This window comes from Rousettus aegyptiacus, unplaced genomic scaffold (assembly GCF_014176215.1).
Source record: "Rousettus aegyptiacus isolate mRouAeg1 unplaced genomic scaffold, mRouAeg1.p scaffold_m13_p_7, whole genome shotgun sequence".
Classification (NCBI taxonomy): Eukaryota; Metazoa; Chordata; class Mammalia; order Chiroptera; family Pteropodidae; genus Rousettus; species Rousettus aegyptiacus.
In genome coordinates, this window is record NW_023416310.1 from 18889386 (window position 1) to 18903838 (window position 14453).

The 14453-nt window shown below is 39.6% G+C and overlaps 1 protein-coding gene across 9 annotated transcripts in view; it reads left to right on the forward strand.

Moving 5' to 3' along the window:
* Window positions 1-14453, forward strand: part of LTBP1 (latent transforming growth factor beta binding protein 1) — a 337195-nt gene that overhangs the window by 173865 nt on the left and 148877 nt on the right. For all 9 annotated transcript variants that reach the window (XM_036224209.1, XM_036224208.1, XM_036224207.1 and 6 more), the window contains 2 exons: window positions 892-1116; window positions 2321-2595. In XM_036224209.1, the coding sequence (XP_036080102.1) occupies window positions 892-1116; window positions 2321-2595 (500 nt within the window). The remainder of the gene's footprint in view (window positions 1-891; window positions 1117-2320; window positions 2596-14453) is intronic.

Sequence of the window (14453 nt, forward strand, 5' to 3'; positions counted from 1 at the left end):
GTGGAGAAGTGAACAATCCTCTTGGAAAATTTAGTCGTAGGGGAGGGTATTTAAAGAGAGTAGAAACTGGAAGGAAATGGCATTGAAGGGCTTTTAGTTTTTAAGTTTAGTTTTTAAGGCTGATAGGAAGAATTCATTAGTGATAAAGAGGTTGACCATTAGCTGAATTTAGTCAGAATTTAAAACTCCTCTTAAAATTCTTTACCCAACACACTCTTTTATCTGTTGATATTCTAAATAAATTCCAAACTACTAATCACTCTGCTTCTTCTGGATTTCACTGTGGTCTTGCTATGCCAGTGAGATTGCAAAAACTTTTAAAGCAGAATTCAAACTATTCTACTCACTTATTCTGGGTAGCACTTAGTTCAGTGTCTGAGAGAGAAAATTTATAACAGATATTATTTTTAGCATTCTCATTTGTTTATTCTTTGAGGAAATATTTAATGTGTTCCAGACATTACTGTAGGTGCTGAGTATATAAAGGTCTCTAAGACAGACATGTCCCCTTTTTCTAAGGAGTTTATAATCTAGGAAGACAGCTACATAAACTAGTAAGTAAATAGGAAAACAAAGCAATTACAGAATGCAAGAGATATTTAAAAGGATACTAATAAACAATTTTGAGTGACTACTGTATATATTATTTTTCAATGAAATCTTTTCCTTGTTGCAGAGAACAACCAGGTAAGGTGGAAATAAAAAGAGAAACAGAGTAAATAATAGAGACCTTTTTTTTGGTCAAAGTAGTTACTCTTTTATTTGCTACTTTTAAAGAGAGTGGGAATATGACAGCTGTAATGGGCTATGTTTGGGGAGTTTATTGGTTGACTGTTACTTAGCATTTGAGAAACTTAATCAATTCTTTACACTTTGTCTTTTCCCTTTCAGTAATTTGCCATCTTCCATGTATGAATGGTGGCCAGTGTAGTTCAAGGGACAAATGCCAGTGTCCTCCGAATTTCACAGGGAAGCTTTGTCAGATCCCAGTCCATGGTGCCAGCGTGCCTAAACTCTATCAGCATCCCCAGCAGTCAGGCAAGGCGCTGGGAACACATGTCGTCCACTCTACACATACCTTGCCTCTGACCATGACTAGTCAGCAAGGAGTCAAAGGTAAGGTTATGATTTTGATTTTGCCTGTTCGTCAGACCCCTGTGCACCTGGCAGACCCATACAGAAGCCAAGTATCTTCAGGTGGCCAGGGCTGGAATACGGAAAGGAGTGCATGATCTGTGGCCTGTGAAATGCCAGCAGGGACAGAATCTGGGCCCAGGTATATGGTGGAAGCGCCTTCTAGGCCATAGAGGTTTGGTATCTAGGAAATAAAAAATGAAAAGGAGCCTATCTTTCTCTGATGACTCAGCACGAAGAGCTGTCAGCTGTTCATGACATGGTTCTGGACAGGCCTGGGGAATAGAAAGCTGAGCAAGGCAGCGTTCTGCGCCTCCCGGTGTTACCCAGCTGGTGCTTCTCACAGTACCTGCTGGTGACCAAGTCTATGTAGTAGTCGAGGAGTGCTTGGTTTTAGTTCTAAACAATCACTTGACTGAAACGGGTTTCAATTTATTCATCTGTAGAGGAGGGTAAACTAGGTCACTTGGAGCTCAGAAACTCTGTGACTAATTTATTCTTTTAAACCTGGCATCTCTTATACATGCACAATTTTTTAAAAGGGTGTTAGTGTCTTTAAAACCTTGAGTGTTAGCGTCAAAAGATGAAATTTCATTTGAAAGCCGCAGAAAGTAAATTTCATTACAGATATAAATTATCACACTTTGGTATTTTGCGTATGTGTCCCAAGGAGCACTAACATATATGCAAACTATGTTGTTTAAGGGTAAGAGAATTCCGCTTTGTGAAACTGTATTTTCTCTTGATGTAGAAAGGTATATCTTATCACTTTTATGATAGAAACTTCATGAGAAAATCAAAGTAATCCAACTCTTGAGTCTTTATTACTGTCATTTTATAAAATGTACCCTCCCATGACCACAATTAGCGTGAATTTCCTAGTTTTGTGATTATCCTGAAAAAAATATTTTTATCTTAGAATATGTTACTATGGAAAGGTTTTAATTTCTCTGTATAATTAATTTTCTTTAAAATATATAAGTTCAAGCTTAATTTTTATTTTGAGTATATACCCTTTTATTAAGAATTTTGATGGTGCAGCAATATATATATTATGTACTATATATATATAATTTATTCTATATACAGTATATATGCACGTAAGTATAAATGTTTGCAAATAAACTTACTTTCATGCTGACTCACTTATTCCTGATTAACAAGTTTTCCTCCCAATCTGTTTTAGTGAAATTTCCTCCCAACATAGTCAATATTCATGTGAAGCACCCCCCTGAGGCTTCAGTCCAGATACATCAAGTGTCAAGAATCGATGGCCCAACAGGCCAGAAGGTAAAAGATGCTCAACCAGGCCAGTCCCAGATCTCTTACCAAGGGCATCCCGTCCAGAAGACCCAGACGGTACATTCCACGTATTCCCACCAGCAAGTCATTCCTCACGTCTATCCCGTGGCCGCTAAGACCCAGCTTGGCCGGTGCTTCCAGGAAACCATCGGGTCACAGGTAAGCCACATTGCCCAGCCTGTTTTAGCAATGCGTTCTAGGAAAGCCAGACCTGGTAAAATGATTTTCTGTAGAAGGGGTTGGCAAACTGATACATGGGCTTGTCTTTGTAAATAAAGTTTTATTGGAACACAACAACACCCATTCATTTACGTATTGTCCATACCTGCTTTCATACTGTTGATAGTGGAATTGTATAGTTTCAACAAGATTGCGTGATTCACAAAGCCTAAAATGTGGTTGGCGAAGTCCTTTACAGAAAAAGCTTGCCAACTGCTGATCTATAAGATAATTTTAAGTAGTGAGCTTCCAGAAATGCTGTTGGAAGTCCATGATTGCCATTTATATTTTTTCAGTTAAGGCGATCTGGGTATAAAACATATGTTAGGCATGAGATATGGTACATGAGATATATTCAGCAAAGCATTTTAAAATGCTTAAGCCTTTTTTGCAGTGATTTGCAGGTTAGGAGGTACAGTCGAGTTTTGAACCCATCATGCAGTGATCATTTGTCATCTTTTATTTTCTTATAAAATTCATAATGAGAATGGTAAGCAGTGAGTTGTTTGAAGTGTATTTTAAATATAATTGAATTTACATGTAACTTTGGGCCTATATTCTTATAAAGTGAGAGAAAGGTTGATTTTCTTTAAAATTCATCATTAAAACTGCATAGCAAAGGCAACATAAAAATATTGGCTCTTCTACCCCAACCACTTGGTGCTACCTGCTTTGGGATTATGCGATAATGACGTAGCTTTTTCCTGTGGTTCTCCTCCTGTCATTTGATTATACCTTCAGCCCCACGTGAGAAGAGTAGGTAAGGTGTGTCTGTTATTACTTCTCTGTGCTCACCTGAATATTGAAAAAATATTGTGTGTATGCAATATTCTGGGGGTAATAAGAATCGACTGTCACTGCTTTAGCAACCTGGAAGATACTTTTAGATACTGGGCACATCCCTTGTAGGATTATCAACTTTCTTCCATGGGAGGAAGGCAGAATTGGTTTGTGGACCTGGATGGGGTTATCAGATCCTGGCTTGAGCCGGGCACTTGGTGGCGGGAAACCAGGTTTAAGTATCTGTAAAGTGGAGACAGGAATATGGGGCTTTGTTGATATTAGACAAGATAATGTGAGCACTGCTTTGCAAATGTTATATAGAACCATGCAAATACCAGCTTAAAAGATAACTACCTATCAATAGTGTCAAAATTAAAAATCATCAGAGCGAGCGATGGCTTATGTCATATCACTTCAGGGAAGACAAAGAAGGCTTGACCTCTCCAAACAGAGCCGTTGTCTGTTTGCATATACTTGAAATGCCTCCGAACTCTGCCATAGCTTTTCATTCATCAGTCGAAGACCAGGTTTAAGCAAACACTTTTGGGACAAGGAACAGCATCAATTTAAATTTAGCTTAGGAGTAAAATCTGGATTCTTATGCTGAGAGCAGATTTTTATAGTGGCAGTGGGACCGAAGATAAACTTCATACACTTCACAATTTTGCCTTGAATAGCCTTGGAGAGGGAGGATGAATTTGGTGCCATTCGCATTGTTTAGTCATTCCAGCTTAGGTTGGTCATGAGAAAGGAAAAAGCAAGTCCTTTTAAAACTATGTGCCCAGTGCCTTTTTTCCTGGTTTCCACGTTGGAACACAGATGATAAAAAGCAAGAAAATGAAGTATTCGCAAACTTGTTATTCTTGTGTAATGTTAGACAGATGATTGCTAACTAGAAAAGATAAGAAAAAAATCATTTACTTGTAAGCCTAAGATGGACTATATAATCAAAACAAATTTGATAACTGGTGGAGTTACTCAAATAATTCAAACTCAATAGAATACTTTTGCCTTATCTGTGTACCTCTAGGAATTTGGGTCTGAATGATACAGACAGTGACTTCAAATCTTAACTCATTTTGCCTGCATAGTCAATAAAACACAGCTTCAAAATAAGACCTATTTTCAGGAAATATTCTTAGCACATATATTTGTCCCATTGATGAGACATGTTGCTGGATGCCTATGATTGCCTAATTAATTAGTGCGTTTAGGGTGACCAGGCATTTAAAAATATATATTTATGGGAAACAATCAATAGTATACAAGATGTATCCTACAAAGACGTTTGAAAACATTCGTGCTTTCTTGCTGTGGTTGGTTTGCATATAAAGCTACAGAAGGTGGTAGAAATAGATTTTAAATGGCAAAAACAACTGCGTAATTGCTCATTAGAGCTTTTCTTGTGGGAACACTTATTAGCTGCAGATTTTGACTATTGAGACTTTTAGTGCCATAGAGTTAGCACTAAGCACCTATGTTTATGAATTGCCGTGAGAGGTCATGTACAAGACAAATTTGGCAGAAAGAGCCCTTGTTTCTGTGGCGCATTCTCATAATTGGACGGTAAGCTTGGAGTTGAGAACCTAGCTTGAACTGCGATTGATGTATTTAAATTCAGGGAAGCTTTATAAAGGAGAATTTCAAGAACTACATGGATGGTGGAGGAAAATGAATGATTGGTTAGGAACCCAAACTCAGAGAGAAAAGGGAGAGAATAATTAAACAGTGGAAATAGACTTTTGCAAGAAATTGGTGAGGAAGAAGTGCCTGAAGAGACCAGAAATATAAAATAGTTCAGGATTCCTTGCAGATGTTTGCACAAATAGGAAGCCTCTTAAACCTGACACATAGTGCAATATAAAGGACTTGGTGTCAGGGTAAAGATAGCATGAATTCCCCTTGATCAAGGGATTAAACTCAGAATTATTTAAAGTGGGACAAGTGACATTATGTTCCTCCTGATGTAATACAGTGTGAAGTCTACTTGTCACCCTAAAAGTATTCTTGCCAAAAATGTTTACCTGAACCTGATCAGACCTTTACACTTAACCTTTGTTGTGTTTGGTCTAGAACCGAACCAGCAATACCTCTGAGATATGCCTATACAATAATATAATTTTAAGCTGAATGTAAAAGCTGTAACTTTAATGAATTAAATACATCTAACAAATTTTTAGAAAATAAATGTTTCAACTTTCGAATAAATGGAGTCGGTGGATGCAGGAATGGTAGACTTGAGGAAGCCAAGAAAGAGACGTTGGCTTTGATCCAGTTGTGAAATGACCAGGGTCCGATCTAGGATGAAAATAAACAGATGAATGTGTAGAGGCTTTTGTGCAGAATCAAGCATTAGGATTTGATTATAGGTCATTGTGGAGAAAAAGATGGTGATGAGTTGGACTATTCTGAACTTCCTTGCTTCAGAAATCAGATAAACACTTGTTGTGATTGATTAACTGACCCTCGGGGGAGGGTTGTGAGGCGAAGATGAGTAGCTACATCTTGTTTTAAGCAGCCCCATCATTGGTTGACATCAAGAATGATGTATTCTTGGATATCATTCAGGGAATCTGATGCTATGTAAGAGACGCAGTGAGGAAGGATAATAGAAATAAGCCAGTGGTCGGTGACTAGATCTCGTGATGATAGTCTGATTCATGAGAACAGAAGACATTTCTTGGGCATATATTGTAAAGAAAAAAGATCAGGAATAATGGAATTAGAAATAACTGTAATGTTTTTCACTTTGACCGAGGGTGTGAAGATAACGGTGTAGGGGCGTGTCATTCTAGCTGTAGACAGTGATGTTTCATCTTTCAGAGTCGTCAAAATGATTTCTTGTTCTTAAGAGCACATAAAGTTTTGATTTTTGTGGGAATCGAGCTGGGTACAGGCATCATTAAAGTATTTAAAGATTAGAAATTAATAGAACATGGGGTGGTTTAAAGGAATGGGATTTTTTAATGTAAATCAAGTTTGAAGCACTTGACAAGTCATAATTTGGACAGAGATAGGTATCTGCTACCTGAGCTAAACAGTGGCACATCTTATGTATTTGAAAACATTTTGGAGAGTTTGCTCACTGTATAGATCAAGTTAGGATTACATCTCCAGTGGTTACAATTACCAGCTACTTTCAGGAGAATCTCATGTGTTCATATGCTTAAAATTTGAACATTTCCATGCTAGTTTTCACCTACAAGGAGAGGCCAAATTTCAGAAAATACACCTCTAATCTGTTTCTGCACCACGGGGACATCGAATATATCCACGTTTCCCACTGTGCAGGGGCACCCTTTGCTTTAAACTGTGACCTAAATTTGAAACTTTTTTTGACATCTAAGTTTTTGGTGGTTTCAAACATTTTTTTATTGCCTAATTGCTGGAAACAGATATTTATAATGACCTAATGATGCCAGATGGTATAAAAAGACCTCATCCGAAGAGAGTTCAGGATCATATGTAGGGTTCAGAGTCCAGCTTCCATGCCGTGTCTGCCATTGCCTGGTTGTGCAATCATATGTTCTTTGTTAAAAGGGGACGTGCTCCTTCATTAGACATAGGCATTATAAGATGAGACAAAAAAATTCTTCAAGACCTTAATGAAAATGCCAAAAGAGCAGAAAATTCCACATCTAAACACCTGAATTAACTCAGAAGAACAAAAATACTGGAAAACTTGGAAGTAAATGTAAACAGATATTTTTAGTCCAGTGCTCTTACACAGATAAAGATGGTCAAATAATACGCAAACCCACCCTTATAGTTTGCAACCATAAAATCCTCTGTAACTTAAAAAAAAAAAAAGCCATAAGAAACAAATTCCGAATTCTCTAATGTATATTCTATAGAGGAAAATCTTTATGTGGATTAGGAAGAAAAGAAAGGACTAGTATTCGATGTGAAATTTTGAAATCATTGGAAAATTTTTTCTTTCCTTTAATTATTGGTCACATAAATAATAAGACCTGGGGCGAAACCGAGTTAAAGTGACATGAGAACTGTTTGGGATCCCCTAGAACTTTCAGAAGTTGTTCCAACAGTTCTCTTTGGACAGGAAAAATGGAAACAAAATGGGCCATTGGCGAAAAGAGATTATTTAATTGGCGATGGGTCTCTTTTGGCAGATAAATTTAATAACATCATCAAGACCTAAACCTTAGCACTGGAATACACACATTTTCTGAAGGGCCAAACAGATGCACTTAGCTTTTGTTTTTAAAAAAATTTTTTTTTAAATAAGCATAATGGAATAATTAACAGGAAAGTGTGAGCTCACTGAAGTGGAAAGTATCCTAATTACATGGCTGAAAGTACTTTTTAAAAAGTCTTAATACTCCTGTCACAGGACTTTGAAGAAAAATATTTCTTGGTTTCTACCACACAGAAGCCAATGGGAAAGTAGGGAAACAGATGTCATGCCTGTCAATTCCACATGGCAGGAAAAATATAGGTAGGTGAATAGATACAGATGTAGTTGTAGAAATGGGCTGTAGACGTTCAATATCTCTCCTCAATGATGCAAAGTGCATTTATTGTACAGTTAAGGGAGTTGGGATATTAAGTTCTGCTTAGAAATCTGTTCTTTAATTTCCACAGAATCTCCTCTGCCCTGACTATAAGAGTGTTACTATGGCGAGGCCTAAAGCTATGATGAAATAATGATTTTATTCTGATAGGGATGATGCCAGAAGCATTTTAACACTTTCACATTGGTTATTCCTCTACACTGAGACCATTAAGTACGTAAATGGATGAGAAGTCTAAAGAAAGAATAACTATAAAACACCAGAGACTCCCTGCCTCTCACTTATGCATTTTTCCGTATGTGGGAAGGAGAACTGAGTCAGCCATGTTGGGGCAACAGTGGGCACAGGTGTGTCTGTGGCCCTCTCCCCTTGCCCATTTCCTCAGCCCACATCCTTTTAGGGGCGGGCCCTCCCAGGTGAACTTCATCACGCAGAGATGCTGTTGGGCATTGCTTAAGGAAGGCAGGCCTGGAGCTACGAGATGTCTGCCTTCTCCATGAGCAGAGGGCCCTGTTGGGGTGTGCTGATTGCATTTACTGAAGTTTGGCTTCTTTCAGGTGGAATAAGTCATTAACACCAGGCACTTCCTGTGCCATCTGGGTTTTTCTTCAGCGTCCCACTCACGTACTCCTTTGGCATAATCTAAGAAATATTTAATTGAGTGTGAGCGAATCTGGTTGTCTCCAGTGGCTCTGAAATGGCCATCCTTGCCAAACCTTACCTGTGTCAACAGCAGAGGTATCACTGAAGGTGTGACACACATCTCAGTGATAGGTGCCTGGAGCTCTGCAGTGTGGGCTGGTCTTGCTCCAGCAACCCCTGCCAGACTGACTTCACACAGGGGCCTTCTTCCCTGGAGTCAAAACGATCGGTAAGGACAGGGAGAGGATCCAAGGCGGGGGGAAATGCTGCATGTGAAAGAGAACATGTCTGCATGTCACTGGGCTCCTGCCAGTGGCGGGGAGGACTGCTAGTTTTATTTGGATTGAGAACGTGGGACCGAGCTGTTAGGGTAATCAAAATACAGATTCTTAGAACTGCAGTGGAGTACTTCAGAGAATGGGTGATGACCCAGACATTACCCTTCCTACGGCCTAATAGCCAGGCTTTGCCCAGGCCAATGTCTTCTGGACACTGAAGAGTCTGTTAGCTTCGAGTGTTCACTTACCCTGACTTGTTTAATGGACAAGCAAGCTTATGCGCCTTTGGTCCATCCCAAGTCCCTTCTCTCAGATGTTTTTCATTTTATCGGCAATGAAAATGCCTTTGTCATGACATGGGATATCAAATTTTCATATTTTATACCTATAGGGCTCACTAACATAATATACTCATTAATAATCAGACTCCTGCTTTTGCAGAAGAATAGGCATTGATAATAATTATGGGGCAGTTCCGAGTGGAAGTATGTTACATCGTTTCTGATACTGGCAAAGTGGAAAGATCTTGTGTTTTTACATTTGAAGATGTCAGTTCTGAGCATGCTGGAAGTCGTTTTTAAGAGGTCATAGCTTGAATTGATGGTTGATTTAGGCTCTCTACATTACAAAAATGTTTAAAGAGTCACAGATGGTATTTCTAGGGTCTGATGTTTCTTGGCTTTGTATGATCCCTTGGAATTGAAATTTGCTGAAATGAAGTAGAATCATCTGATTTCCTAAACAACAACAACAACAACAACAACAAACCCAATTCTCTGGAACCTGACTCAAAAAGTTGTAGTGAAAAAGGCAACATAGCCCTATATCGAGAGATGACAAAATGATTCCCCTTCTCTACCCTGTACCTTCCCCTGTAATGATGATAGTCCTGTTTCCTTTTGTCCCTCATCCTTCCATTTTTTCTTTCTCTTCTCTCTTGTGTGGAACATAATTTATGGATAAGATTGGAGATGCCGTTTTAATAAGATGTCTGTATCAGACTGTGCATTTACTCTAGTGATTTTGCTATTGTCCACACATTTTCAAAATTTCTGTTTTGAGAATTGTTTCAGAACCACCAGTGTGTGAGTGGTACATGAAAATAAATCTATTTTTGATCTTCTGCAGCTCCTTTATTTACTGTATTATCAACGAATGTGAAAGCTTCCAATGGTCAATTTAGCACCCAATAGGCAAAGATTTCCTCACCAGTGAGGATATTTTAAATAACATGGCTTCAGCCCTGAAGAGAATTCTGAAATCCAGACACAGGAGTTCTGAATATTTTGTTGCAGACAGCAGTGCTTTGAGATGACCACCTTGGGGGGACTGGTTTTGAATGTGCAAGCTTTAACAGAGTTGTTAAGGAAATGGTCTTAACATTCCTTGGCTTTGGGGTAGGTGTCCTAATAAGATGGTGTATTTTTATAAACTTGATAGCTGATAGAGAACTTTCACATCTGTGACCTTACTTGACTGTCAGAAAAACTTCAAAACCAAGAAAAGTCGGTATGTTTATCTCCAGTTTACTTAAGTCAAACTTGCGGCTCAGCGAGGTAGAGACAGGCTTGTATTGCGCTCTTTATCATTTTGGCAAACTGACCGTATCTCTGGCCCTTAGTTTCTTTAATTTTTAGATAAATGGTTTGGCTGAGTGGACCTTTGAGGCCTCTTTTAGCCCCGTAGTACTTCAATTATGATGATTTTGACATCGTTCTTTTTTTCCCACAATCTTAGATGCTGTGGTGCTAAATAATATATGCATAAGGTCTATAGTAAGAGCAAACTGTACAACCGTCAAATATAGTTGACACCTAGAATGACCTCTCAAATCCCCCCGGACTTGAGAAATTTCAAGCCTTGGCTCCTCCAAAAAGCCTTCCAGCCCTATTCAATCCGCATGGCACTCTCCTCCCTGAATTCTTACTGCCTTCCGAATCCAATCAGACTATTTTGAATTTAATTGCCTTAAAGTTGTTGATTTTATGCCATTTTTCTCTTCCCCACAAGTTTGTCCTTTTCAAGAGGGCAGGGCCTTTAGGAACTCAGCTCAGTTCTGGGCACAGATGAGTAGTCAGTAAATATATACGTATTAGGTTAGGCTAGATGGCGCTGCAGTAATAAACACAACAAAAGCTTAGATTCTGTATACACTAGATGTCTGACAGGTGAGCAGAGGGCTCTGCGCTACACGTCACTCGGAGACTCAGGCCGATGGTGGTTCCACCATGTTACCTAGCATACATGGCCTCAGTTCCTGCAGCAGGGGGAGAGGTCCTTCAGGGGACGCTCATTACATTTCCCCCGTAGCTCGTTACATTACATGGCCTTGCCTAACTATTAGAGTTACAGGCTGAATCATGGCCCCACCTCAAAATTCGTATGTTGAAGGCTCACCTCCAATGTATCCATATTTGCAGATAGTCTCCAAAGAGAGAATTAAGACTGAATGGGGTCACAGGGGCGGGGCCTTGCCGTTCTTATGAGAGACATCAGAGAGCTCACTCCCTTCACCTTGTTGAGGGCACGATGAGATGGCACCTCCCTCCAGCCAGGAAGAGAGTTCTTACCAGAAGCAACCATGCTGGCACCTTGATCTTGGATTTTGACCCTCCAGAACTGTGAAGAACTGAATGTCTGTTGTTAAAGTGTGCCCAGTCCATGGTATTTTGTTATGCCATCCAGAGCTGACTGATGCGTTTGGGGAGCTGGGACGTGGGGGGAAGCACGTGGTTCTTAGGCGAGCAGTAAATGTTCCCACCACGTGGTCAAGACAGACTTGAGTCACCGCTTGCAGGGAACAACAACAAAAAGAAAACTATTAACATGACCTGTGGCATTCAGTTTTCATACACTACTTGCAAGCAAACCACAAGTAATTATTAGTTTTGATTTCTATATGCTTGGATAAGACACAGAAAACTAAAGGCTTAACCAAACGAGGCACCTGTTAGAATTTATATAGTGCTAAGAGGCCCAAAATATTTTTATGTTCCTTTCAGTATATCTGCATTGACTAAAAGGAAACTGATAAACACTGAAGCTTAATATAGAAAATTTCTCTCAATACAGTTGTAGAAATAAGCCTTGGGGAAAATATGTTCATCATTTGGGAGTGATCTGGTTGCCATGGCAATGATAAACATGCCAATATGCCCATCTTCATTTTCCCCTTCAACATGAATCTTTCTTTTTAGACACATCCTTGGTAAGGGACTTTAGAATAAATTTTATATTTTCACCATCTGGTACTAGAATTTATGACACATCATAAATTTTTGTGTTATTTTGCTGCAAGGTAAGGCTACGGGGAATTAGCATATCAGAAATATAGTCATGACAATACTCAATTCCTATTTCTGCGATTTAAGAAAAGCAAGACACACTCATATCACAACCTGTAGACTTGACTTTTGAAACGCTCAAACCATTGTCGAAGTGGAGAAAGTAGGCAGCCCAACTTCGGTCATTTCTTTAGAAAAGATGTCAAGTAGACTCAGAAGTTTCACGCTTAAGAATTTTTCCCTTTCGTATGTTACTTTAAAACCTTTTTTGCCTTAGTGTAACTTGTAGAATACTGTTTCATAAACTAAAGTAGTTGTCTGGAATTCCTTGAAGCCCATGATTTGGCTTCGGCAGTCTTTGAACAAATACACTCTCAGAAATCGATGTGGATTCATTTCCATCAGTTAGTGCCCTAGTCACAGTCAATGCTTTGTAAAATCAATAGCCTGAAATATCAGAGGATTATGGTTGAATCAGATACCCTAAAATGCCCAACATTGTTTTAATTACTCTAATAAAAGAAAGCTGGGTGGATTTAAAAAAAAAAAAAAAACTTGCCTATAAAGAATGTTCTGCCCAAGCCAAAGCAAATTTTTTACAAGTTCTTTTAGAAAATCTGGAAGTATTTAAGCGTTTTCCTCTTCTTATGAGACAATGCCTGTTACCCTGCCAGTGCTCCATCATACAATATTCTCCTTTATGACCACGGACCTTTAGAACAAGTTGATCGAATACGTTGCCGTAGCTGCATTAGTGATAGAGTTCAGAGATTTGGAACCTCTTTCTTATTGGCACGTGGAGATAAACACATTTAACGTTCTGGTACATGGACGCCGAAGAGCTCTCATAAGGTTTTCCAGTTTAATTTGGAACCGTAGTTGGTCCAGAGGCTAAAAGCACACCATTTCACTCAGAAGATGGGCAGAAGTCACTTTGCCAGAGTGGAGATGTGTTTATATCGGAGCGAAAAGGCTGATGGTATGAACAAAGAAGGGCCATGACAGGGGTTTGGATTAGTCCAGCCTCTTACATCCAGTGAGAACTTTCTCCCATAAGGGATCTCATTCTGGTTTTTATGAAGAGAAATCAAGATTTCCAAAAATGGGATTCACAGTCCTCAACCAGATTCCTAGTACTGAGATTGTAACTTCTGTTTGCCAGAATACTTCAAAGTTTTATGGCAGAACATTGGAATAACGTACTCCTGGATGTGTTGGGAGGTGAGCATGGCAAATGCACAGGTGGAATAATTTACGGGATTTCTGTGCAATGTGAGTTGACTGACCGTAATGTGACTTTGTAATGAGTCACAGCCCAAGTCACACAAAATCTGCATTTCTGTTACGACCATCTTGAATGATTTCTGATATTTGCCGATTGATAATCATATATAATTCATTAGGATTAGTTATTACAGGGTCATCTATAAAGGAGTTGTTCAGTAGCCATGGTGGCTTTCAGGAAGCTGGAGCTGCCTTTTCTGTGAGTCTAGGCTGGCAGGAAAGGGGCGAACATGAGAAGAGGAGGCTCATGCTGGTTACCACTGGCGGAGTTGGTCCAGGTCTCAGGGTGTGATGTTAGGAGGAGGCAACGTGCAGCATCGTGAAGTCTAGTGTGGCATTTCAGGAACAGTGACCTTCACAGGATTGCCCGGACACAGGACACCATTCCACCATAGCTTCCAGGATACCCTCACCCACGCACTAGAGCCTTCGTAATAGGATCGTAGATTTTAGGCACATCAATGACTATTAGCAACTAGTCCATCCTTGAAACTTTATTGGTGAGGATGTTAAAGTGCAGAGAAGGACATCAGTTTGACTCACACCTCATACTGAGTTTGCGGTTGGTGAGGACCAAAACACGTTTCCGGCTCCTACGCCAGTGTTCTTTCTACTATTTCCATCTCTTCTGGGCATAGAGGTGTCACAAGAAACCATTGCTATCTGTATAAGCTGGCTGTGCCTGCCATAAAAAAAACCCATAGACTGGGTGACTTAAACAACCAAAATTTATTTTCTCACAGCTCCGAAGACTGTAAGTGTGAGATCAAGGTGCCGACAGAATGGTTTCCTGGTAGGCCCGTCTTCCTGATTTGTAGACACTCACCTTCTTGCTGTGCCCTCAGATGGCAGAGAGAGAAGGAACTCTGGTCTCCTCTCCTCATAAGGACACTAATCTCATTATGGGGGCTCCAACCTCATGGCCTCATCTAAACCTAATTACTTCCCAAAGCTCTCCCCTCCTGACACCTTCACATTAGGGGTCAAGGCTTCAA